The sequence below is a fragment of the Seriola lalandi genome, unplaced genomic scaffold (genome assembly GCF_002814215.2).
Source record: "Seriola lalandi dorsalis isolate HSWRI2012SDOR001 ecotype SW California unplaced genomic scaffold, Sedor1 jcf7180002054376, whole genome shotgun sequence".
Classification (NCBI taxonomy): domain Eukaryota; kingdom Metazoa; phylum Chordata; class Actinopteri; order Carangiformes; family Carangidae; genus Seriola; species Seriola lalandi.
The window spans coordinates 54,608-82,019 of NW_019524929.1; the positions used below are offsets into that span (position 1 = coordinate 54,608).

At 42.8% G+C, this 27,412-nt stretch overlaps 1 protein-coding gene across 1 annotated transcript; it reads right to left on the reverse strand.

The window, feature by feature from the left end:
• Positions 1–10,875: 10,875 nt before the first annotated feature.
• On the reverse strand, positions 10,876–26,747 carry adar (adenosine deaminase RNA specific). The gene is made up of 16 exons (XM_023408916.2): positions 26,611–26,747; positions 21,532–23,307; positions 20,795–21,120; positions 19,465–19,660; positions 18,613–18,815; positions 17,977–18,112; positions 17,536–17,774; positions 17,097–17,253; positions 15,979–16,147; positions 15,608–15,701; positions 15,364–15,480; positions 15,037–15,164; positions 14,733–14,915; positions 14,462–14,574; positions 13,846–13,973; positions 10,876–13,466 (listed from the first exon to the last, which is right to left on the reverse strand). The coding sequence occupies exons 2-16, from the start codon at positions 23,179–23,181 to the stop codon at positions 13,142–13,144; spliced, it is 4,164 nt and encodes a 1,387-aa protein (XP_023264684.1). The 5' UTR covers positions 23,182–23,307; positions 26,611–26,747; the 3' UTR covers positions 10,876–13,141.
• Between the last annotated feature and the right edge of the window lie 665 nt (positions 26,748–27,412).

The window sequence follows — 27,412 nt, forward strand, 5'->3', positions numbered from 1 at the left end:
ATCAGACGACTAGGCTGATTAAGAGATAATGATGTGACATTTCTTCACTCGAGGAGGACCATGTGTAGTTGAAACATTACATCACTCATGTCCACAAAAAATAAATCAAATTGATTGATTGATTGATTAATACAAGCACAAAGTCTAGTAATAGTTTTGAAGAATGATATACTTTGTGCACTGGATATAATATTAAACTTTTCATAGCATTAACACAACAGACATGTTTACTGTTCCCTGTCAGTTCAGTGTAAAAACAGTTCTCTGATGCACTGACCTCAGACTAGCGTTCACAACCAGAGCTCGCCACACTCTGTGATGTGGTCTGTTAACATTAGCTGCTAGCGCTGTTAGAAAGCCAAAAGTGAAGCCAAGGATCATCTGAATGTTCCGCCTTTTATCTGCTATGAACAGTCCTGAGGGGGAGAGGCTGTGGCAGGATAGCGAAGCACCAGCAGACCTAGGATCAGCAGACCATCAGCCTCTTAATGGAATATATGGGAAAGCATAAAATGTTAAATAAACAAAAGAATTATACAAATGTAACTGAGAAAATGTAATGATTTTTCTATAAAAATGTAAGTAAGACTAAAGAGTGCGTTGCTCCAACAAGTAGCCTACAATTTACTCAAAAAAGTTACTGGAGTAAAGGAGTAAATGTAATTGGTTCACCTCTGTGTTTAGGTACGTTTGTCCGACAAAACAAAACATTTAAAGGCATCACCTTGGCCCTCAGTATATTTTTGACTATTTTCTGCCATTTTACAGAACCATTAATGAAGAATGTGTTCAAAACATGGGCTCATAACACAAATGTATGTGGTAAATTCCTCCCATGTATGTTTTTTCATCTTGTCCATTCAAATAAAAAGTCTCACCTAAATTATGTAATAGAATAACAATCTAGGTTTAACTTTAATGTTCTGGCAGCAGTTTCTTCACAGCTGCTCTGCCAACAAAACACAGGAGAGAGAGAAAGTGATTTGGCAAACACAATACAATACAGTGAAGCACGGTAAATGGAAAAAAGGGCTGCCAGAGGCCCAGGGGGACATTGGGACTTACAGAAAATAGGAATGGTGGCCGACCACATTGTATATCTTTCACAAGTCTTAATATTGTTGACAGAGGTTAGGGGGCAGCAGAGAAAGATGGAGAGTTTGGAGCAATGAAAGCAGAGGGGGAGTGACAGAAAGGAGGAATGATTGGCCCCTTTGAATGAAAAGGTTAGTCCACAGTCCTGCCCTGCAGCAGACGTCAGATGTATGGTGTGAGAAATATGTGAACGAGAAAGTGAATAATAGAATACAAAGAGCAATAATAAAGCGGGATGGCAGTTGCTATGGCAACACTGTAGTATACAGATGAGTTCTCGCTCAGCCTGATGTATCTCTCTTTCTTGTCTCCCCTCTGCGTTTAAAGCCACATAAAAGCTTGACTACAGGAAATGATACTGTATAAATCACAAAAACTTCTCAGTGACACAACAGGCGGGTGGGTGGGAGAGGAAATATGGGAGGTAATATTTGTTGGGTTGAAAAAAGGGGGATATAGAGAAATTGTGAAAATTCGGAGGCTCACGGGTGAAAGAAAAGAGGGATTGATTAGATTCTCTCTGAAAGGACAAATGACCCACCACCCACAGACGCATTCACAAACACATTCACGAACAGCAATCGTTGCATTTCCAGTACAGTTCTTCCTTCCTTTCAGGAAACATGGGTTTGTTTTTCTCTCTGGATTTTCTTGGTGCTGGAAGGGAGATTTAGTTACCTTCAGACAGAACCAGGTTAGTTGTTTCTTCCAGTTTCCAGTCTTTGCGCTACACTACACTAATCTGCTGCTGGCTTATATTTACCACATGAGAAACATGAGTGTGGTATCCATAAAACTCTCAGCAGGAAAGCAAATAGGCCTCTCAAAATGTCCCAATAGGCCGATTTAATCAAAGTGAGACTGTTCCTTTGCCACACAGTGTCTGCTCTGGCCATACGTGACAGTAATTCTGCTTCATTTTAAAACATAATATAACAGTAACATAAGTAGAGTCCGCACAAGTGAGCAAACATATTCAGTATTGCTTTCATTAGCCGCCATAAGGTATTGGTCAAACCAGACCAAGTATGGCTGTAACTTCAAAACAACTGGGTGTTTTCTGAGTTGAGAGTTTTAAGTAAAAGCAGCAATGACACACTGTAAAAATATTCCATTACAAGTAAAAGTCTTGCTTGAGTGAAACTAAATGTAGCAAAATGTACTTGCTGTAAGAATCAAAAGTATAATGCTCATAATGCTGAATCACCTTGTAGCGTTAACGCCATATTTTAGGATTCACTCTCGTTGAAATGGGGCACCAGTCCTGTAGGAGGACAACAATGAATTACTTCATTGCCAAATTTATCAATCTTTATCAATCTTCTCGATTCAATGGATCTCCAGTCTCTACGTCAAAAGAATACAACAGGACAACAACTGGGTGTAAATAAAGGAGTTTATTAACTAAACTACTATCTACAGAGTAAATGCAAGGTGTAATAATCATAAAGATGAAAATAATAAGAAAATGAGCAGTGTGATGAGTTGGCAATGGTGGGAGAGGATATGTTATGGCTGTACAGCTAATGATACTACATCTACGAATTAGGTTTGATGATTAAATATTGCTATATTTCGACATCAACCCAGTCACGTGCAGAGTGTTAAGACCGACCTACTGTGAGTTGCGCTGTAGCTGGAGACCCTCGGCTGGAACACAGGTGGCTGTGGTTGCCGTGGTAACCCTGGAGACGCGGGATCGAGGTGGATTCTCCTGGAGGCCGTGTCCCGTTATCACGATGATGGATTCTGCCGGTGTCTCAGGTGGAGTTTGCCAGGAGACTTTCTGTCTCGGGCACCCTTGATTTCTGCTCGGCTTCTCTGCAGGCGGTCATGCAGATGTTATCTGCTGGCGTCTCTTGCGGGTTGATGCGAAATAAACTTTAATGCTCTTCACTTTGGTTGGATAACTTTAGAGGAGACTGGTGTTGACCAGATGACTCTAAAGTTGTCAAAATCTTCAAAAAGGAAAACTTGTTGATGATTAAAAGTTACAAAATTACTCTGAGGCACTTCTGTTGTTTTGGTTCAGTTGGTCTTGACTTGGCTTATAAAAATAAAAGTTACTTGGAGCTTGTGGTAAAGAAAAATAAAAGACGCGAAAAGTGCAGAAATGACTAAGAGCCATGAGTTTGTGGCTAGCACCTTACAGCTAAGAGTTGGTGAATGTATCTCTCACATATCTCAGAAGTACAGTGTGTACCAGAAAGAACGGGGCATGTGATTAACTGTGTGACCTTTAAGAAATGTGCCTTCTCATGCATAACAAGAAACACTGTTGTTACTTTGCTTAACATAACAAGAAACATTGTTGTTACTTTGCTTAACATACTTTTGTTGACGTATAGTATTAGCCTACGCCCTTAGACACATGTGACACGAAGCCGCCCAGCAACACACGTCAGCTACCGTTTGAACCAATCAAACTAAGACATGCCTTACTTGTGGGGAGGAGCCATACTCCTTGACTTAAGCTAAGACACTAACAACCTCAGGCTAGATCGTTCTCATCTCTTCCTGGTACCATTGTTATGTGTACTGTACGATCTCCGCTCTCTGCAGATTGCGCAAATAAATACTTCCACTTGATTCAACTCCTGTCTCCTCAATTGTGTACCTCGACTCCCCGGCCTGGGTGAGATTACACTCCGGGTAGATCTCAACAGAGTTTACCTGGCTACAGAGCCGGGCTTTGAGCAAAGATCTCAGCTTCTAGTTTCTGCATCGTTTTCTAGCTTCAGCTTTTCAGCCTCTAGCTTTTAACTTTTTCTCGTTTCTAAAATTTCTGGTTCTTCTGGCCTGTTCTGAACTGAACTATGTGAATTGATCACGACTGTTTTATCTCCTGGGGGGCGGGTGCATGTTTCAGGGGCGTCCCCAATCTCCTGTGTTTTACCTATAAATTCGCACATCCGTCTTCCACCATGACCACAAAACATTAAGTGAAATAACATAGAAAACTACTTGCACTAACAATAACAGAGAGGAGTAATAGGAGTGTTGATTTCATATTACATCCTTCAAACCTGGAATTAATCATGATACAAGTGGTTAATTGGTCAAACAACAATATAAACATTTCCCAAAGATAATAGTTTATAAACGTGGATTACACAGCAGTTCTTTGACTGTAATAATAATAATATGCACATTCTGGATGTCATGTAGTGTGTGTTACCTCGTGTGAAGGATGCTGACAGTATGGTCACATGAAGGACATTGTCGTAAAATCTACATGTTACATTTCATGGGATAGAAGTTTGGGATTAAACTATTGCATAGGAACATCTCATGAGTTAGATAACAGTTAAATATTTAATTGAAGAGTCTATGAAGAGAGTTCTGTTGGTCACCTCAGGAAGGGAGGTTGGTGTGTGTGTTCATGCATGGCACAGACAGGCCAGGATTCACACCTTAGTGTTAATCAGTCCTTTTGTGTTACTTGTCCTATACAAGAAACAATCAAATATCATTAGACAGAGTCTTATTGTTACAAACTGGAGATTTTGGCTATATTCTCCAGTTGTCTGGTGTCCATTGGTTGATCCTCTGGAGCTGACCTTTTGACCTTTGGTATAGTTCTGTATCGTTCGGACATGCTAACAGCATGGTCTGTTTGTTGAAGAGAGTCAATTGTGGGGCCGTAATTCTGCATGTCCTTATAATGAACTTCCTTAAGGCTTGTGACTGATGCCAGGCCATGTACGTACACTACAACTTCCTTACAATGTTGCTATATCATAATACATATTTTATGATTGACTCAGTATTACTGATGCATGAACATGTCTAAGCACCATTTTAATGCTGTAGTTGGAAGAAGTGATGGCAATCTTAACTACTTTATATACCACTAGGGAGTTATCTGTTCATCATATTTAATAAACTGATAACAGGTTTTGTGTCTAATATCTTAATCTGCAAAGTACTTGGTGACAATATTTAACTAAAAAGTACAATGTTTTCCCCTGAAAAGTAGCAGAGTGGAAGTGTTAAGTGGCATCAAATAGGAATACCCAAGTACAAGTACCTTAAAATTGCACTTAACACAATGTGAAATGTGCTGAATAATGTGCTGAATATAATAACCTCACTCTGACTGAACTACAAGGTCACTCCATGAGGAAGAGGAAATGGAGAAGCAGATTTTTTTCGTCTTCTCCGACTCAGCCACCTGTTGTTGACCACATTTATGATAAATGTCAGAGAAGTGATGAGTAAGTCCATCGCACAGCTGCATGGCTCTTCTTAATAGAGCACTGGGCTGGCCCCACTCTATCAGACACGCTTTAATCGTTGCCCTACACCGGCTCCATTGTATCCTAATGGCTCAGATTGCATTAGGGTCCTAGAAGCTGTGCGGGCTAACCCACAGCCTAAAGCCGGCCGCTGTATGCAGATGGATGTCTGCACAGCAAACAGCACTCTGATCTGACTGCCTGAGACAGACTAATCAAATCCAAAATGGGAGACTACAGGGGGTGAAATATATATAGAAGGGGTGGGGTGGGGGGTGAACCGTGGAGCTTGCAGAAAGCTGAGGGTAATGCGTCCGCTCTATTTAAGTGGTGAGCAAGCAGTGCAGAACATCTCACCCTCAAACAACTGTGCCCTTTTAACATAAGGACTGACACACACACAAAGACACAAACACACACACACACACACACACACACACACACACACACACACACACACACACACACACACACACACACACACACACACACACACACAGAGTATGTCGACACAGCTTCATTAGACTAACACTGTCAGAAATTCTGCCAAACAATAACAAAATGCTCACTGCTCCATGTCTTGTTTCTACATAAGACAAAATATAAGATATAAGATAAAACATGGAGCATCATCAGCCCTGACCAGAGAGCTAGTTGGTTAAATGTGCTGCTCACAAGTGTGCGCAGCTGTCATGTTACTAATATTTGGAAGTGTTTGAAGAGCTCAAAAGGGAAACTACAGTTCCACTGTGTCAGCATGATAGCAAAGCGTGGTGCTGATGTACTGGATGTGTGTGTGTTTGTGTCAGCTATCTGCTGACTAAAGAGCACCAGTCAGCAGACCCGTGACACTGCTGGATTTCCGCTCATACACACTTTTCCTGTCACTTTGATATTCAGGGCCATTTTTTCCCTTCTGAGACTTCATGGGTAACTATGAGGTTTTTAAGGCTAGAGATTGGACAGCCATTCTGGTCCTGGGGTCCCTTGAGTCCACACGAGCTGGATCAGCTGCTGTACGTTCATGTCAAGCGGCTCCATTCAGTTTGCAAGATGTCTGGCCGCTTTTCCAACCAGACTAGGTGATTAGCTCCTAGCTTCTACTAGATTAGATTGTAATGTGGCCCCTCTATCACAGGACCGGGCATGGCGACATCATACTCCCATTTGCCTCTCACAGCCCAGATGATGACTCTGGCCAGTGCTCCTTCAACATCCCTCTTTGAGACTGTCTGCTTCTCTTGGTCCAGCTCCTCTGGAACAGCCTCTCCCTTGATATCAAGCCTGATGTCCTGAAGCGTGTGCAAGAGTGGTTTGATATGCTATGGCACTGCTTCTCCAGATTTTGTTGCCCTAGCTGCCAACAGAGCCCCACACAGGGATTCCCTCTTACCAATCACAAGTGAGGGAAGTTTCTGCCCCCCAGCTGTCATTTTCTGTGGACACAGAAGCTGTGGTAGGGAAAGAGCAGTTAACTTGTACATGTACAACAGCTTGTACAGGAGTGTCAATGTCATCCACATTTGTTTTGACTTTTTACTCAGTTTTTTATGATTTTTATATATATTTTTATATAAGTTTTTATGCCTTTATTATTGATTTAACTATTACATTATTAAGCAGACTAACGACACTGCTGATTTCCTTGATTTCCACTCATACACACTTTTTTTTTGTACCTTTTACATTCAGGGCCAGTTATTTTTGTCTTTCAGAAGTACAGTTTGGTTGTTTTTTTTATCTTCATGTTAGATCTGACAGTAGAGAGAGAACACAGGAGGAGGAAGAAATGGGTAAAGACAACAAAACTCCTCGGCCAGACTCGAACCATGGACGTTACGGTTCATGCTTCAGGCCTTACATCCTTCCTAATCTCTGATTGGTCAACTGTTCCTCCAACTGACAGAAAGAGCCATTAATTAGCACAACGCCAGGTCTATTTGAAACTATGTGAGATGTACATGTAGGCGGGATTTCAGATATCTGGAATGCTACCTTCACCCCTCTCCTGATCCTACCTTTGAACTGTAAAAAAACACGGTGGTGTGACAGATTGCCTGATCTGCATCCTCATAGTTTCCGAGAGGCAGCGTCAAATTTAGGCCACTTTGAATATCACAGGTATCAAGGAGTCAAGGTCTCAAGGCTTTGAACAAAGGGAATGCTACATCGAATGCAACGTGTCACCCTTGATTGAAGAGGCAATTGACTAAGTATGTCTTCAAATGTGTGCAGCTGTCCTGATGCTAATTTTTAGAGGTGTTAAAGGAGTTCAGAAGCTAAGTACAGTTTCGAGGTGTCAGCATGATAGTAAAGTTTATGCAGAGTTGGTGTGTGTGTGTGTATGTGTGTGCATGCGTGTATGTGTGTGCATGCATGCGTGTGTGTGTGTGTGTGTGTGTGTGTGAGTGAGAGATGACTGCAGTCTTCCTGAGTCAGCTGTCTCCTATCTCTCAGCTAAGAGACATTTCCTGATTCATGCCAGACTTTTAGAGACTATACTCTACAACACCATGTGTAGAATCATCATTATTACATTTAGCTATACCCAATTTAAGCAGGGAAATAATAGGCTACACAGACAGAACACCTTCAATGTTAAATGTCAGTAGCAAAACCTAAATAAGTAGTTCCAATTATTTGTTGTAGTTAAAACTTAAAAAAAAACTAATCCATATTGAAAATGTACCAGGGATAAAAGTAGAACATTTCCTCAAAGCAGTAAAAGTGTCAAAAACAAACCATCTCCTCAGCACTTGTACCTGTGTCAGGGATGGAGCTTTTCCTCATTACCAAACCTGTGTCTCTCACCTCTCTGACTCCAGCCTCCCCACAAGCCTTTTCTAGCTTTGTAACCTGATAAAGGCAAAAATGAAATCTATTCTTCTTTAGCCATATACTGTAGTTCTCACATATGAACTGGTTGTATGGTTCTCAGTTATCTAACAAGTTCTCATACTGTCTGCGTTCTGACCAAACAAAACTGAGCTTGTCAGTTCATTGTTGACTGATTGGAAACACAGGTTGAGAGAATCTTGAGTCTCAACTCAAGGTTCTCCTACTTGCTTGTTTTGGAGCTTTCAGCTGTATTGCAAAGTCCTCATCAGCAGATTGAGATTGCTGATGGCAGCGCTACATGACAGGTCATAGGTTAACCAAGGCTATTCAAGTTCATTCGGAGGGGGAACAACAACATTTGTACAAAATCACCTTCATGGCGGTGCTAGAGGAAAAGTCTGTAGAGCTCCAAAGTTAGTAGGATATATTGTCTGAGCAGCTTGGATATCGGCTCCAAATTTTGGAGCCAGTCAATCAAGGATGAAAGATGTTGAGATATAAGTAATATTGTTTTTAATGCCATACTATCAATTAAGTACAATCCTACTATTTTCCTATATTATCCTGTATGTATTCAATAATCAATACCACTGACGAGTTGTACGCCATATCGGCACATATTCTGACAGTGATTGCAGATTGCTGTACACTGGTTTATGATTTTGCACCATGTCAGTGGCTTTTACAGTTTTGCTGGCACAGTGTTTTATTTTTCTACCATTACCATGTTGCATTATTTTGTAACAAGGCCGGTAAAACAGCAGCACAACCGTTTCTTTTTTATACTATGGTTGGTACCACGGTACAGTCGTTGTGCCAAATTGAAAAAACCATCCATTACTCTCACAGTACCAAGCTACTTTTCCGGGTCTGCTCTTTTCCTAGCCAATGCTTCAAGGATCTGATGCTCCACCCCTCCTGTCACGCCTTTGATTACCATTATAAATTTGTACTGGGCTTCACAGGTTGTCATGATCTTGTGTTTTTTTTAGCGTAGCTTTTAAGCCATTCCTTTCCCCACTCAGCCTTCATGTATTCCCTTCTTCCCCTCTCTCATTTATTTCCATTGGAGAGCATCGATTGGGTCGTTTAAGCCTTTCGGTCTGGACTAATACTTCACTCTATGCAGCCCTGTTCCCCTCTTCCATCGTTCCCTCCATCGTGCTTTACTCCTCTCCCTTTATCATTAGTCCCGCCCTAGTCCCACCATCCATGTACTTGACCGGAGAGACAGTACGAACCCAACTTGATGGGTTGAGATGATAATTGAAACAGGCCTTTAATACAGACCACTTGGATGGCACATGCCTGGATTTGTATGTATATGCACATGTGATATAAATGTAATTAGAAGCTAAATAATTTGATCCTAACTATAATAAAGTGTAGGGATATTATACCAATTCTTTCACCTATCTTGAAAAAATGTCTGAGAGTTCGTTGTTGTTGTTGTCGGGATTCCTCTGCTCTGCATCATCCTCCAATGAAACAGGCTGTTTAGGGGGCATTAACAATAAAACTATTTATGAGGCACTACACTGATTGGCTGACAATAGGACTGCCTTCGTCCTGTCCCTTGACAGAAACAAATGCTGCTGAACCAGAGACGAGACAGGATCTAGCGCTATGCTGAACTGATTCAGAATTAGACACCGAATTTCACTATTTGTTCCCAGTGAGACATCACACCGAGCGACGGCTCTAAATGGCTTGTTCAAATTTTCAAAGTGTTAATGCATCACATTAAGACACTGCTGAAACAGTGTGAAGTACCAGTATTATCCAGCATCATGATTGTACAACACATAACTAACACCTCTCACAGAATCCAGCTACAGTTTGCACTGATTAGATGCTAAACTGTACTTGGTTGTACTGGTGCAATGACAATGACGTTGAAACGATTGTACACTGTGCTATACAATTACTAATTGTGACTCTGACCAAAAAACATTTCCTGAACTTAAAATAGTCTATTAAAGATGATGATTTCATCAACTTCAAGCTCTAGAATTCAAATCGGTCAAGATAAAAGTGCACAGAGTGAAAATGAAAGCCAAAAATATCGTATGCTAGTAGAATCACATAATAGAAAAAAAATAAATGTCAGCACTGCACAGATCTTGGTAAGGAAAAATCTACCAGCAGATTTTGTTTTGCATCCACCATCAATATCAGGTTAGGGTACCACCACACAACCAGTGGCTGATTTCATGAAGCCTTTCTCCACATGCTGCACATACACACATGCACACAACCCCCAGCCCTAAGGTGAGGACATGTTTCCATCTGCTGATCCTTTGGAGCATTGCAATAGGCTCTGCAGCTATTAGGAGCCAGACTCAAATCTAAACGCCACCCTGAGGAAAGGAATTTACATCTTCTACTCTCTCAAACCTTCAGCCTAGAAAATCTCTTTGCAGTCATTGTTCCTACATGAGTGTAATCCAAAAGATTTATCACGTCATCCAGAACCAGAGGCGTTGCTGTGCTTTTTCAGTCCTCTTAGAGCAACTCAACAGCTGCTTCTGACACAATGAATATCTATAAGCCCCTCAAAAATGTCAAAGTCCCCCTATCATTCAGACAGCGCACCCCCCAGGTGATGTAAGCACTCCTCTGGAGAAAGAAGAAGCGGGTGATAAATAAATATGAAATACAGTGCAACACAGTCTACCATACCACAACCACATCACTCCTCTCAAACATTGCAATTTCTTTTATTTTTTCAAACTCTCCAAACTTCATTGGTAAAAAAACGGCATACTCCATTAAAACATCAGGAAAAATTATAGAAAACAATTGTAGATGGTTTACAAAATATATACATGAAACCTATACATATACATACACACAGATATATATATACAGCATTATACTCAAACACTCAAACAGTGGGTCCCAAAAGTCTGAGTCTAACACCAAAACTGTATATGTTCCTGTTTTAAGCTAATTACTTAAATACGCTGTAAATAAATCAAAATAACATGTTTAAAGAAATGCAACAGGTACCAAAAACAATGTGTACATGTGTAAATCACGTCACATCTTCTGAGAAAATTCGGTCTACTTGTAAGACTGTAAGAAAGACCTCAATTAAAAGTTGAATTTCACGGCTGAAAATAAAGGACCCAACCACATGTCGACCAGAGAGAGGTGCCACTCTCTACAGAGAGATATGATCACTTCAAGCTTTAAACCTTTTAAAAGAAGGAACTAGCAAAACAACGGCTGTGTGCATCCATCAAAGGTACACCAAACCAACCCGAAGCATCTTGGGAGTGCTGACTCTCATGGCTTTTCCTCTGTAGTTACCAGATCAAACCTGTGAGACCACTGTAACATCACAAGATATTACAACACCTCTCTCACATGCTCTTCAGAGTGCTCAAAAAATATGGATTCTCAAACTCAGGCTTTTGGATCCCACCATGCATCTGTGTGTTCATGTATTTGTATATACCTGATGTATATAGTTCATCATCCATCTACATGTAACTGAATCAAGAACAAACAACACACTCTCCTTAAACAACACCACTGTCCTCATCTAGCAGTCCTCAACAACTGGCCATGCAAGAGGACCTGAAAGGCTTTTTGTATATTGAGATGTAAAAAACAATATGCAGGCAAGCTGCAGGCAGGACATGAAACGCTTGCCAGGACTCGCTAGCATGGCCAGTTACTGATGACCCCATTGACAGAAGTGAAGGAAAACAAGGAGGAATGCTGAAAAACCACACACAAGCAATAGGAACAGAAATGCTGTAATTTTTGGAGGCCTTGACATCAGTAATTCCATATAAAAGCAGAAAAGCACAGAGAAATTGTGGGACTGATCAATGGGCTGCGATGACCTATGTTGCTGTGCTAATGGTAACCATGGAAACAACATGTGGATGGATGGATGGACAGCTAAGGGTGTAGAGAAAATCTTCTTAAATCTTCTTTAACTCAGAAAAGGGGGCCTGTTTGAAGTATTCAGAGTATGTACAGGAGCTAAAGGCTAAAATGTTGCACAGTGAATGTCAGTGACTGATCAGAGTAAAAGTTGGCATTAATGTTCTTCTTATGTACAGTGAAAGCTTTTTATGTACACTGTAAGCTGGGACTGTAATGAGCAAGGATTAATTTCCAAGTTTACTTGACATCTAACTAGGATGAGTGCAATTAAAAAAAAAAGAAAAGAAAAAGAAAAAAAAATTCCTGCTGAGAGCATCCCATTATTTCTGCTCTGTCCTAAAAGCAGCTGCATGTATTTCCATACAGCACAACACAGGGAGTAGAAAAAAATAGTAAGCACTTAATGAAAGAGAACTTAAACTCTAAATGAACTTAATCACAATTACAAACACTGCTACAATGCAGGGTCATTTCGGGTTGAATGCCAGTTAGCATTTGTCAGCGACTCAGACTCTCATGGCAACAAACAACAAACAGTGGTCTAAAGAGGCCAAATCATCATCAAAGGAAAAAATGAAATAGAACAGTGGAAAAATAATGGCAGCATATGCCAAGCACAACAATTACAAAGACAATCTGAAACTAGCTAACGTATAGATATAAACCGTATAAAGGATCCTAACAAACATAGTAACTGTCTTACGAGTTAGCACAGCTCAGCTTTGTAGCAGTGTTTGCCCTGGTGATTTACTGACTTCAAACTAATTCCTTTTTCATGTAGTGTTTACATTATTTTGTACACCCCCTGAATCTCTCCTTAGCTGTCTCTGCTGACTGTGATCCCACTCACCCTTCAGGCTTTGCCCTTGCCATCACCTTCATTCATTCTGTCCCCTTCCATCATTTTTCCTCTGCAGCCTTTAATCATGTTCCATCAGAAGATACAGTTCTGGCTGCTGGCTACACATAGTTTGATTGTCCTTTTCTTTCTTCACATCTGCCCCTGGCTTGTGCTTTTCTCCCCCACATATTTATATTACCAACTTAATAATGTACCCTGCACTGGTCTATGCCTCCTCTTGCTTGTATTCCATTGCTCCTCCGTTTCTACTGCTGCCGTATCCCACAGGGACACTTGCTCCATTCTTCCCGATTCCCTCCCCCGACTCAAAGCTCTTCTCTTCCAGCGGTTTGCCGATCCAGGCGCCGTAACCGTGGACGCTGAGAGCTCGGAAGAACTGCTGCTTGGCTAGCTGGAAGGACATGGCTGACATCTTGGCCTGGGCGTAGGAGGGGTGGGAGAGGAGGTCTGTGCGGCCGCACCGCTGGCACAGAGAGCGGAACAGACAGAACAAGTTGGACTTGGACACACGGGACACGGCCAGTTTGTTCCTACAGGGAAGACATTAGGATACTCTTTAGTTCAATGTCCATAAGAGAGTTTGACAGTCATGGAAAACATCACCGTTTGTCTGGTCTGATTATACCTTCACTGCCTGCTTCTCACTGTTTTGGTCATTTAAATAAAATAAAATAAAGTTTGTGGTCACTTGACAGTTTTCCCTCAGTAAAACAGAGCACTGATAGTCACATCACATATTTCTTAGGATTATGGTGTTTGATCAACAGCATTACCACACTCCTTAAATAATAAGGTACTAAGTGAACAATAAAGGACTCTAGAAACCAAAGTGTCCAAAGTTTTATTGAACCGTGTGTGTTGCTATCAGGAGAGACAGGGTTTAGATTAGTTACACTGTGTACTACATACCCATCCAGTTTGCCTTTGGTCCCATCCAGCACCTCTACACTGTGCTGGTCTGGAAAGCTCCAGTTCACGCTGGATTCCTTGGTCTTGCCCGTGTGACGTGTGGAGTCATACACACTCACTCTGCCCACCTACAGTCCAGCCAGGTGGTGTGGGAGAAGGGAGGGGCGGAGAGAACATATTTTGTTTAATCAGGCTAATTTAGCCTTTCAGCGTGAGTCAGCATTTCCAAACAGAGCGTGTAAAATTAGTTGTGTAATGCATGTTTCAGTGTGATGGCTGTGTCACACTGTGTCGATCGGGGATGGTAGTTCAACCAATTTCACTGGTGTGTAACTGAAAGCAATCAAAAAATGGGCTAAAACAAGGAAAAAGCTGAACCCTATGTAGCTGCCAGTTACTGTTTTTCTCAGGCATTTTGCCTGGTGGTGCAATGGTCACCTACCTGCTTCCTGCTAATTGATGGATGAGCCAAATTTAAAGAAGACGGGTAATGAATTAACAGTTGTGCAGACATAAATAGGAGTGCTGGCAGCTAAATTGATGAATGTAGTGACAGTGACCTAAACATTCCTGATTAATGTCCACATGTGACATTGCCAAAAACTTTCGTGGTTACCTCTGGGTGGTTTAGCTTGAAGGGAGCAGGAAGACTCTGATCGAACGCTTCACCATCTCTCGCCAGCCGACAGCAAACAGCACGTGTAAGGTGACCGTGGCTGTACAGATAGCCTAACAGATCAGAACAACCACTCGTTGTAAAACAGGAATTTGAGACAAGTAGCACCTTAAAGCTGGGAATTCATCCAACTTCACTGACGTTAACTCTCATATTTGTCACATAATCTGTTCTCCAATTATAACAATGACAATGCAACAGCATGTTTTACCAAGTGTGATGGACTTAAGATAGATGGGGTGCAGGAAATGGGTGAGCAACGCCCCCTGCAGGCCCAGTACATTCCAGCGCAAGATCTTATCACTGCAGCTCATGGTTCTCAGCCTCTCTCCGTGCTGGATGCCGTCCCAGGTGGGCACAATGGCACTTGACTCCACTGGGATGGTGCCCTCACCTGGCACAAACAACATCACACATATACAAAGGTCACAGCTCTTGTTTATGGCAAGGAATCCTTTGCTTCCATGCAGTTATATACAACATTTGTGAAGACAGATAAGAGTTTCGTTTCTCACCGTTCTCCACTTTGGTGCGGAGCTTGCCCTGCTTAGCATTCTCAAACAGAGGCTGATGGCCTTCGACTTCATCCCCAGCCTCACTGCAGGACTTATCAAACAGAGCCCCATCCCCACAAGGTGCCGTGCTATAGATAAGAGAAAAAGAAGAGACATAAGATACTGATATGACACACACCAAAATGAGACATGTGGTTTAAGAGAGGATGGATAACATTGATCCAAAAGTGAACCGTTGACGCATATGAATAATGGACATGATGGGAATGAAAGATGAGAGATTAAGGGGGAGGTAGAGAAGGAGAAAGAAAACATCTGATACTCCACCTGATGTAGAGGTGAAAGGTGATGTCAGATTTGATCCGCAGTTTGTTATTCTCCGCTGGCTCGAATATACTGTCATCTGCGCCGTCATAGTGCTTGAGCAGCTCAGTGTACAGAAAACTGAGAAGAAAGGAAAGGGCGAGTTAGACTTCTAAATAATGTCCTGTAGACCGGGACTGGGGAAAAGAGCGGGTTATGTTTTGAACTGTGGGAGAAACATTGATAAAAGAGCAAGATCTATTTCTACCGAACAAATCCCCTTCTGGAGATGATTTCAGCGTGGCAATCATTAACAGTCTCCCCTTTAAGGCTCAGCTCCTCCCCTTTAACACAGCGATTTCCTGACAGGAAAAAAAAAACAAAACAAAAAAAGAAAACAAGAGACACGTTCAATGTCAAAGAACACAAGAATGCAGCGCCTCTCGGTTCTGCAGTGACCTAGTTCTGTTTTAGCTTTCTGACAGCACATGCCTCTCAGCACAGAAATCCATACAACTAAACATCATGGAAATATGCAATGACAACACATTTTATTCTGTTGCTACTCAATTCCATATACTCCCGGTTTCTACCACCTCTGTTGTTTCATAGGTTAAATGCTAAAGGGAAGGGATATACCAGTTCCCAGGCTGACAACAGTCCCCAGGCCCTCCCCTCTCCTCATGACGATGGTGGCCAGAATCTTGCGACCCAGAAGGCTGTGCTGGATACGTGTGGTCAAGGCGTTGAAACGTTGGTGGCTCAACATTGCTATCTGGTCATGCAAAGTGCTGCCACTCACGGGAAGCTAGAGAGAGGGATGTGTACAGGATAGGACAAGCAAAACAGAAAGGAAATAAGGATTATTATATATATATTTGTGTGTCAACAATATATCAGACTGCCTTCAACAAAAAACAGATTTATTTACTGTGAAGCAGCATATGTGTTGCGTTATAGACTGTGTATTTCACTTGGTTGTGTTTTAATTTAAGTTATAGATTATACATATTATATAAGTGTCATATGGACATTTACAGTGTTTCCCTGTCCATTGCCTTGGGGGTCACCCTTTTCAATGGGATCCCCAAGAAACCAAAGAAAAGAAATAAAAAATGTTAAATGTATATATATTTTTTATTCATGTTATTAACCTAATTTATGTGCGCTTGAAAGTCTCGCCTACTTTTTGCTTTCATTTACAGTCACGTCTCTCTCCTCTGCTTTCTCTTTCCCTCCCCACACACGGAGCTGAGCAGAGGAGGGACAGCTTGACAACCTGTTATGTTAAGTGCGATAAAAGCTTTCCAAAAAGAGTTGGAAAAAACCAAAGATGGACAGACAACGCCCAAATGTCTGAAAGTCACGCCAAAATATTAGCGTTTTTTTTTTTATGCACGAAATCTGGTAACAGTGGCGAGGATGCTAGCTCTGCTGCGGATGGCAGGGAAGATTGTTCTGGTCAGAGCACTTGCAGCTCTCCTGCTGTTACAGCTGCACCCCCGAGTCAGCCGAGAGGAAACACTGATTTATGTTGTTATTTAGTCATTGGAACAGTTTTACTCAAGTGAGGTGGTCAGTCAAATACATGCTGGTGTTTACTATAAATAAATTGAAGGTCAATTTTTCAGCACAGGTAATCAAGGCAAGCAAAACCTATTGATGTGCCTCTGCTATGTCTCTCATTCCATGCCTTGCACCCATGTTGAGTCTGATGGCATGATAGAAAACGTGAAACCAATGAAAAGTCAGCTCACTTCAGCTGGGATAAGCTCCCCAGTACGGGCTGCTCTCTCAGCTTCTCCAATCAGAACCCGTAGTGCAGCATCTGCTGCCTCCTGTTTTCCCTGCTTCTTGTTGGATGCACAGACTGGAGGGAACCACCGTCCGCCCAGCTTAGCCTGGTAGGTAAATCTGACAAGGAGGGGCAAAGAGAAATCATGGTTGGGCCAAAAACACAAGTATCCATTTGAACATTTTCCTTAGCAGGTCAAGTGGTGCAAGAACAACAGAGCTCCAGATGAAAAGAGGCAAAAAGGCGTTCATTAATGCTCCATGACTTTCAATTATCTTTTTTCCTTAGGTATACAAATAAGATATTTCCCAGTGCACATAATAACCCAGTCGGTAGGTGATTTCTTCTCATGTGTACATGTTTAATGTGTGTGTTTGTGCATTCATGCAGCCAACACATACTTTGGCTCATGTGGTGGCCCAGACTGGCCCACCAGGCGAATCTCAGCAGCAAAGCCCCGGGCTCTGGCGTACTCCAGAAGACCTGACACTGCATTGTTGTTCAGGTGGTTGATGAGGTCCCCAACCCCTGCCTCGTGTGCTGCTCGCAACTCATCTGCAGTAAGAGGGGGCAAAGAGGGACATGTAGTCCCAGAACCACCGCCATCACTATCGCTGGAGGAGCCGAGGGGCAACTGAGGCTGCGAAAAGAGAGGTGGCAGTGGGGGGAGGAGAAAAAGAGAGACGTGAACGGTACTGAGCAAAGGGAGCAGAACAACGTGACAGAAATGACAAGATCAATTCTTTCTGCCCGAGTGATCTGTTGTTTCTTTTAAGTCATTCCATTCATTTTGGGGATATGCAAAACTGAACAACTCCAGTTATTCTATGCTTTTCACTCACCTTGTTAAGCTGTAATCTCCCGTCAGACATTAATTCTTTGACAGCCTCCTCTGCCGCCAGCTGGCGGGCTGCCTTCTTACTTGGAGCTGAGGCTTCAGCAAACAAGCTCTCTCCGACCTTCACCCTGTACATGAACCTGAACACAGGACAGAGAAGGTGAAAAGGGCGGAAAGAGAGAAAGGGAGAGAATTATTTTGGTATGTAACTGAGATCAGAGATGATGCCACACTTTGTTAAGTTACTATTCCAGAATCATGACTTATCACATTTAGATTAATCAGCAGATGCGCCAGGGTCACAGTAACACAAGAGCCTATGGTGTACTAGTCATAAAAACAGAAGTGTACAGCATATACAGAAAGTTATTGGAGGAAAAGACAAAGTTTGTATTGTATCTCCCAGCCATCCAGCCACCTAAAGGGATGGATTATAAACAGACGGAGTGGTAATAGACGGCTTTCTGTCTCTTTGTCAGCTGACTACAGTACTAAGGATAGATTGGACAGAAATAGCCGATCAACTACTTCCCTGAGGAGGAAATGCATGACCACAGAGGAACTCAGTCTGAGAACATGCAGTGTGGGGGAGTGCAATATCCAAATGGACAGATTCAGAGGGACGTGCAGGAGTCAGTACCGTGGGTCATGTGGTGGGCCTGCCTGCCCAGTGATGATGAATTCAATGGGGTTCCCGCTGCGCTGGCTGTACTCCATCAGAACAGACACCGGATTCTTTCCACCAGGCAGAGAGCGTGACAGTGGCTGGCGAGGTCCCTCCACCATCCCCATCCCTTCCACGCTCCCAGACCCAAAAATTCCCCCTATGCTCTCAGCTGCCCCCTGGTAAATGGTAAAAAAGACAAAAAGTACTATTTATTAAAGCTTGTTTTTGGCTGTTTTTTAAAGCAAAATATTCTTTCACTGACTCACAGTTTTTACTAAGGCTGCACAAATAAGTTTTATAACTACAATCTTTTGGTAATTGAGTGAGTCTATTGAGTATATTAGTGCTTCTTTTTTGGATGTTTTTTTTACAGCAAGGGTCAGCAGTTGGGTGCTTGGGCCAGTTTAGGGTTTTTTTAGTTTGTTTTAAGGTTGTATTAATCAACAGATATAATTTGTCCCATCAGTAAGTGAGGTCTATCAGAATTACAGAAGCTTAAGTTAACACTCTTTGCTATATAATCAAATATATGTTTTGTGTTACACTTCGAGACCAAAGATAGAATTGATTGGGTATCCACACATGGTAAAAAGTGTCTTGCCCTATGGTTAAGTTAGTATTGTTGCCCAAGAAAAAAACAGCCTGGTGCAGAATAAAGCACAGGAGCAGTGATTTGAATGCCTATTTTCATGCGGGAGCAGATTTACATGTTACTGGACAACATTTATTGGGATCTGCACGAGTCTTGTATTTACATTGTTATCTATATCACATTAGTGATAAATCAAAGTAAACATTTTTAGTTAATCATTAAAGGAAACTCACACTTGTGTCTGGGAGTAGGTCCATGACTTGGTCTGTATTGGCAGTATTTTCCTCGTCCCCTGTGCTGGCCCCTCCCTGCATCTCTCCGATGAGAATGCGCAGGGCGGCTGCAGCAGCGTCCTTTTTTGCTACTTTCTTACTGGAAGCTTCAGCGACAGGAAACAGCTTCCCGTTGAGCATCACCTGCATACGGAATCTGACAGAGGGAGAGAAAATATACAGATGAGACAAATATAATTCTCTGAGACTACTGTGCTGCATAACAAGCAAAATAATAATTATTCTAAATTGGGAGCTTGTCTTCATTAAGGCAGCTGTATTTAACAAAGAATTTGAATTGATAGGTTTGTCATCAGGTTCTTTACAGAAAGTAACAAACGTGTGGAAAAACAAAAACATCTATGTATCACATGGTGGGACAACAAACAGAACTTCAAAAGTCCAAGTTTGTGGATGTTTAATACTATCAGTTCAACAGTTAAAATATCGTGGGACATCAATGCCATCTGAGCGGGTATTCTCCAACACGGGTCTGACAGTTATCAGACTGCTCACCAGACTAACACCACAGCATGTTGACATGTTGCTATTTCTGAATAAAAACCAGTAGATAAACTTCCCGCTATGCTGAGGACTGAGGAAGACCTGGCCTGTTTATTTTATTTCGAAGTTTGATTTCAGTTCAACTCTGAGTTGTATGAGCAGTAGTCTGGCTGTTCACAGCTCAAACACATTCCTCTGTGCAGGTCATCAGGAGATTCTGCTCCTCTGCTCTTTTTAATAATCACACAGAGCTGATCTTTATAATAATCTTATGAATTTACAACATAGAGCTTTTCCTGGATTAGCAGGAGCACTTCTTCTGCAACTCTCTGTTTAGACACTCTGGATTGTTCCGGTCCACTTTAACCCCTGTGCATTGGTAATTTTTAATATGTTACATGCACTCATCTATTCCATATATTACATTTTAATTTTATCAGTTAATGGTTAATTGCCGGTTAACGGTGGTCGGTTAACGGGCGTCTGCTATCAGTCAAAAAAAAAATTCCAAATGAACATCCCTAATGGAAGATAGACTATGTCGGTGACAGTGTCGGGTGGCAACTTAACACATTTAACCGCTATAATTACATTGACAAAGACACTGTATATAATGTGGATCGGTCAAAGCCTGACGTAAGGTAGTAAGGTCATTATTGGGTCTGGTGTATCCCTAGTTAAATTTCAACAATGCAGCATGAGTATGCAGACATGATCAAAGATTAATTTACATTGCCCTTTGTATCAGTTAAAAGCTTACAATAACTGAGCAGATCATGTCACTAACCTTGGGTCGTGGGAGGGTCCCGACTGGTCAAGGAGCTGGAACTCGCAGTTCTGGCCCAGATACTGGGCATACTCCATGAGGCCGCTGACAGGGTTCTTCAGCCTCACTTCCTGCAATTTGGCCCACAGGTTCTGGGGAGGTGGGGCAGCCAGCGACACAGCAACAGTTCCCATGTTGTTGGCCTTCTCTGCTGCCAGTTTTTCAGCATCGGTCTCTCTGCGAATGGCATTGAGGAATTCTGGGATCTCGTCGTCGGCCCACTGTCCTTCGTTGGTCTCTTTGTCTTGACGTGAGGTAAAGGAGCGGGGCTGGAGGGAGGAATTGGACTGAAAGGGGGAAAGTCAAGAGGTGAAAGAGTTAATCAGATGAGACTATACTTCCAAGGATGGTAACCTGCCCATAGTACTACAGTAGTTCAACAGTTGAGAAGAAGTAGCTGCAAAGGAAAAGGCTTGCGAAAATATTCAAAGTGAAGTGTACACTTCAATTGATATTGTTTGTTTTTTTTTGCCTAGAACACATTTTGTCCACGGCAGTACATTGCTCAGCTTCTGTGCTGGTACTCGTGTCTACTTCTCCAAACTGGGAGTGCGCTGATCTGAAATTTACTGCAGGTGAAACATTGACTGTGTATAAGTAGTACCCCACACAAACCCGCGTCAAAAAACCTGAACTATCCCTTTATTACCTTTAAATACATATAAAAATACAGAGTAAAACACAGGAATTTCACCTACCGCTTCACTGTGACTTTGCTCTGGCATCCAGCCCTCTGGAAGTGGTAGTGGCTCCAGGCCTGGTATTGGTGGTAGTGGTGGTGATGGCAGGAAGATGGACCCTCCTCCTTTCTCCTCTCTGCGGGTTTCCTCCTCCATTGGTACCCCCTCAACCGGGGTGCTCTGTGCAGCTTTGAGGCTCCTCTCCATCCGCTCTCTGCGGTGGGTGGAGAGCTCCCATGTGGGAGGGTTGACTTCACCATCTTTAATGACATCACCTTGCTTCTCCAGTACATAAAGGGTGGGATTTACCTGCTTGGCACTTCTAAGTCCCAGATTTTTGGCTATGACGAGAGCAGTTGCCTTCTCTGAATCCAGGAGGTACCGCAGAACTAGCTCCTTCTGTTCTGCCATGATGGAAAGCAGAAGTTCCTGATCAGGGGCGCTGGTGGTGCCGGGATGTTGTTTCTCTTCGTGCTGACCTTGTGCTGGTGACTGGGATGCTTCAGAGTCAGATGACTCTAAAGAAGAGCTGTAAGAAGAACTGGATTCTGTGTCAGAGTCCTCTTCTTTGGCCTGTCCCCTGTTTCTTGCTGTTTCTGTTTTTAGCTCAACCTTGGCTTCAGGTTTTGGAGGGTGTCCTGAGCTGACACACAGATTGGATAGTGGACTTTGTATTTTAGAGTTTTGAGCTTCCTCGCATCCGAGAGGTTTTCTGTAAACAGTCCACTCGGGAGGGTGGAGTCCTTCCTTTGAGGCTTTCTGTGAGCGTTCCAAAGAGTAGAGGGCCTTGTTCACTATCTTTTTGGGCAGACGCAGCTTTTTTGCCAACAATTTTGCAGAGATGCTCTCACTTGGCTTCAAAGCAGCCAAAGCCCTATGCACCTGGTCCTGGATGTCAGGGGTGAGAGTGATGTTAACGTTACTAAAGCTGGAAATGGATGAGCTGCTGGATGCAGAATGTCTGCCAAACCTTTCTCCTCTGCTTGGCCTGTCTTGATGAAGAGACAATCTCTGAAAATTGTCACACGAAAAGTCTGTGTGGCCGGACCATTGTCTGTTGGAGTACTGGTTGTGGTTTTTACTTTGTAACTGGTTTTGATTCAGGTGTCGAGGGCCTTGGGGACCTCGTAGGGGTCCTACAGTGGGTGGGCACTCAAAACTGTGGTCATGTCTATACCCACCTCTACCCCTAGGGCTGTTGTTGGAGTTTGGATATCTACTGTATCCTGACTGGGGTTGATATGAGGAAATAGGTGGCCTGCCGGGTACCACTCCCCCTCCCCCTCCTCGTGGACTGGCTCTGAACTGTGGAGCCTCAGAGCCGTGTCCTCTCAGGAACTCCACCTGTTGATACTGAAATGAATTGGGAGCAGGACTGGGACTGTAATTCTGATTATGTGAATTGTTAAGGGCCACTGGTTTAGGGGCTGGTTTAATGTGGCTTGGTACTGGTGGAGCTGAGGGAATGAGAGAGGGGGCTGGGGGTTGTATGGACACTACAGGGGGTGCAGGGCTGTCGTAGTAACTTGAATATGGGGTCTGCTGTGGGCCAGCTCTGGGGTAGAATGAGGCTGGCCCAGGTCTGTTGTAATTCTCCTTGGCCTGGAGGTGGAGTGGTGAATGTTTGTGGTAGTGTTCCCTGGAAGGCCCTCCTCTACCTCTGCTCATAGCGCAGGGGGTGAGCGTGAAGGGGGCCTGCGCAGATGGCTGTGCAGCTTCTGTACAAGTTTACGTCCTCTATCACGGCAGACCCTGATGGAAAGTCAAGGCAGGCCAGTTGCACACTGAGAGCACCTGAAATACAAACAAAGGACAATGTTAGGAGAATATTAATAAACACAAATAAAAGACAGTAAGATAACTGAATGGTGAAAAAAAGTGGTGGAGGGTAAGAAAAACTGTCATTCCAGTCAGTAACACAAGTTCATGCCCTGCTGGCAAGCCTCCAAACCTGCTCAAGTGTGCTTGGGTAAGTCAGCGAATCTATACCTGCTCCAAGGATACAGTTTTTAATGTCACCCTCCGCCTCTTGTCTTCCTGGAGTGCAGTATACAGAAAGGAGGATAATAAATATCAGGGTATAATGGGGAAAAAAAAGAAGATTATGTGCAGAAGATAAACTCTAACATAGAGCAACACTGTCAACGTTACTGTCTATCTTCAGATCGTACCCCAGCCAGTCTACAAGGATACTGCAGGGTGACATACTGCCTCTCCCAATCACACTGAAACTTAATCCCAGGGTAAAAGGATAGTGATTAATAATTCAGACCTCCTTGTGACTATTCTGTTTTATTTCTGGCCTTACAAATTATTGCTAGATCTGGATCCATAGCAAGGGTGGGGGGGGGGGGGGAGACACTGATGCAGACAAAAAGGACAGTTTCAAGGACACAAGAACATAAAGGGCTACCTCTTAGTGACGTGCTGTGGACAGAAAACCATGCAGTTGCTAGCCAACAGCCCTGACTACAATGATAAGTCTTCGCAGAGCTAGGTTAATGCCTTCCTTTCAAAAACACACCATGACCAAAAACATTCACCAAGTAGAAACGTAGATCCTGCGAAACAGCATAGTTCAAAATTCCAATATCCTTCTATGGTACAACAAACATTGATTCAGCCTCAAGTATCATATCTGACAACACTCAATAATGTCTATATCAGTGAGACTGACAACACCTAATACTGAGTCGGGTTTCATCCCCTCTGGCCCAGTCAGCAGCGCTGGTCTGTCACATAGAGCTCAACAGTCCCATCGCCGCCACATTAATAGAAAACACCATAGTGTTGGTTCATCACAGTAATAGGGGCCGACAGGGCCGGCAGCCCAAGGGCCAAACGGGGCTGGAGCTGACTCATCTTGACCATGATGCAAGGCAACAGTTGACAGCCAAAATAACAACTCTGTGTTTTTCAGTATCCACTGTCATTATGCTCCACTCAGTTTCAAGCCTGGGCAGAGGAATGGGCAAGACAAACCGTCTGACAACTGATGAATCAACTCTTTTACATGTTTTTTGCAGTCATGTCAAGAAACAGCTAAATACCACCAACACAAGGTTTGATGTTCAAAGACCCCTTCCTCACTGAGACCTTTGTGTCTTTTGATTATTTCACATTGAAGAAATGAATCTAGTACATGCTCCAGATCCGGTGCACATATTCACACCTGAATGCAACACACCATTAACAATGGTAGCACAAGGCCCAGTGGGCTCACAGGGAACTGTGGATCTCACCTACAGTAGTTGCAGCGGTCAAAAAAAGTGGGAAGTGGTAACGTCGCTGCTCCTGCAGCTTCTTAGTTATCAGATGACTTAAAGCGAAACTCACGAAAAACAAAAACAATGTTAACACACAAAACACGAGTAATAGAGTAAACGCGTAAAGTAATCGCGGCACCAGTGGTAGATTAGAAATCGCTTAAAGTTTAATCTGTGAAACGGCAAGTGTTTTCCAACGCGCAGCGTCTTCCGTTTAGGATGAGCGAGGTCCTGTCCGCAGCTTATACAATGCAAACACTAGGGATGTCGCTCGCTTATAAATGCTCTATACCGTGCTATAAAAATGCGTTGCTATACTAATACACCACGAAAGTTCAAGGGAAATCCACAGGCTAACTCGTTTAAGGAAAGGGAAACTGGCCTACAGAAGCGAAGTAAGTTTCGCTTTCATTTCTGAAGAAAAAGTAGGTTTCCTATTGTGAGCCACGTGACCGTCAGAGACACTACAAGAGCAGACCGACTGATACGGACACATACAGATGGGCAGGTGTGTTTATAAAGCATTAAAACAGTATAGCTCCCCTACGGCTGTCGATTCATTTCCATGTTTAAAGAGGCTGCTCTGGGGTCCGACTCAAACAATCAATGCGCCTGTGTTACCGTGGAGCTACAAGGGCATCCTCTCCTGACTGCCTGCTGTACACAGCTCACTGTGACAGAGGAGACATCACGTGCTTAGATCAGGTTCTCACATTAAAAATAAAACGGAGGAGGGAAAATGATGGAGACCGATAGTAATGTAATACATTTCGAGGGATACAAATATCACAGCAAAAAGTCGAGATCTGGTAACGGGATTGTGGTACGATGGGGAAAAAAATTGTACTATCAGGTGAGGGACAATATCAAACACGAGAGCAGCATGGACATGTGTGCCTACAAGAACAGCATTAACCCGTTTCCGATATTGAAGCATTGCTATATATTTCGCATTAAAATATACACAGATCAATTTACAGTGTACAGCAGGGAATCTTGCACTCACACAAAGATAGGGCCACATCAAAAAGTAGTGATTTCAGTAAGTTTCACTAATTGCGAAAAATTTCCGTAGAATTATTAACATAGTTAATTTTGAATGAGTTAATTTAAGTCAATCCTATCCGTGTTACATTCAAGTGAAAATGAGCTATTACATTCAAGTGAAAATGAACCAAGCAGCGTTACAAAATGCTGGATACACACAGCTAATGTCTGAAAACAGTCTGTGTTGTCCAGACGATACATAAATGTAAAACAGTCTGTTTTACATTTATGTATCATCAAGTTGGAAGGGATTACTAAGTCCTTATATTATACACAAGACACCAACACAACACAAGATAACACGTTAACGTTACATCTAGCTATTTGTGCCTTTGAACGTGTCAGTGGGGTTTCTGCGAGTCAGAAGAGATTGGTGCACACTATTACTCATTTCAATGATGGTAAGATTATTTTAGGAGGGTTTAGTCACCAGCAGGACTGAGGATGAAACTCTGAAGTCCTCGTCGTTAACAAGCCGCTGGTTGTTCTCTGAAGAAACGTAAAGCTTTAACTTTAAAAGCTCAAAGGTTAGACGAAGTTTAAAAACCACAGAGGCACATGTGGCCGGAGTTTGTCTTTGGGTAAAGGATGAAATGTGCCGCTGAACATCGTCCCTCCTCCAGCTAACGTTAGCCAGCCTGCTAGCTCCGCACTGGCACTGCACCATTTCTAACTACCGCCTGCAGCACAGTCAGTTCACCGTCTGCCAACGCAAAACACACCATGCTCTTCACCCAAACCATAACAGACGGGTTAGAGAGCCGCCACAGCTTTATTTGATTACCTTGACTCGCAGTGTTTCGGCTTCAAGGGCTCTCGCTGGTGTGAAATGTTTTTAATGCGGTGATAGAAAAACAATCAAAGAATCGCTGCCAACAGAAGTGACGCGCAACTCTGGCGACTGACACAAACAGCTACATGTCGCATGTGAGTGACGCACCGCATCATCATCACCATCATCATCATCATCATCATCATCATCATCATCTTCTTCTTCTTCTTCTTCCTCTGCTGCTTCTTCTTCTTCTTGTTTTCCTACAGACTGGGTGCTTTTCGGCCACATTGCCTCCTCTTACAGGTTGGGATTAGATTGCACCTCGGATTGATTCTATTTCCATAGGTGTAATCCTGTCGCAGTGATCAATTCAATGACTGCTTTCACAACCCTTGACTGATTCTTAGCAGGCTCCTCATGTAATAGTCTTTGGGCCCAGGCGTGATACTGAAGCATATCACCTTTCTGGCGATAAAAGGCAAATTCTGATTTTCTGCTTTTAGAGTCTTGGGCTCCATCTGTATAAATTTGGAGATAATGTTCCCAGTTGTTTTTCAGTCGTTCCCTTACTATGTCACCGTAAACAACACTACCATATGTTCTTATTGTTTCTGAGAGAGTGATGTCACACAGAGTGGGGAGAAGCTGTTTAACTGCTCTCAAAGATTTCTGTTGAACTCGTCCTCACAGCCACAACTAAGAAGCCATAAGAAAGTACAGCTCTGTTGATTTGCCGGTCCAGTCAGAGAGACTGAGAGGAAATGACGCCAAGTTGAAGTTATATTCTAAACCTAATATAAGATTCAGGGCT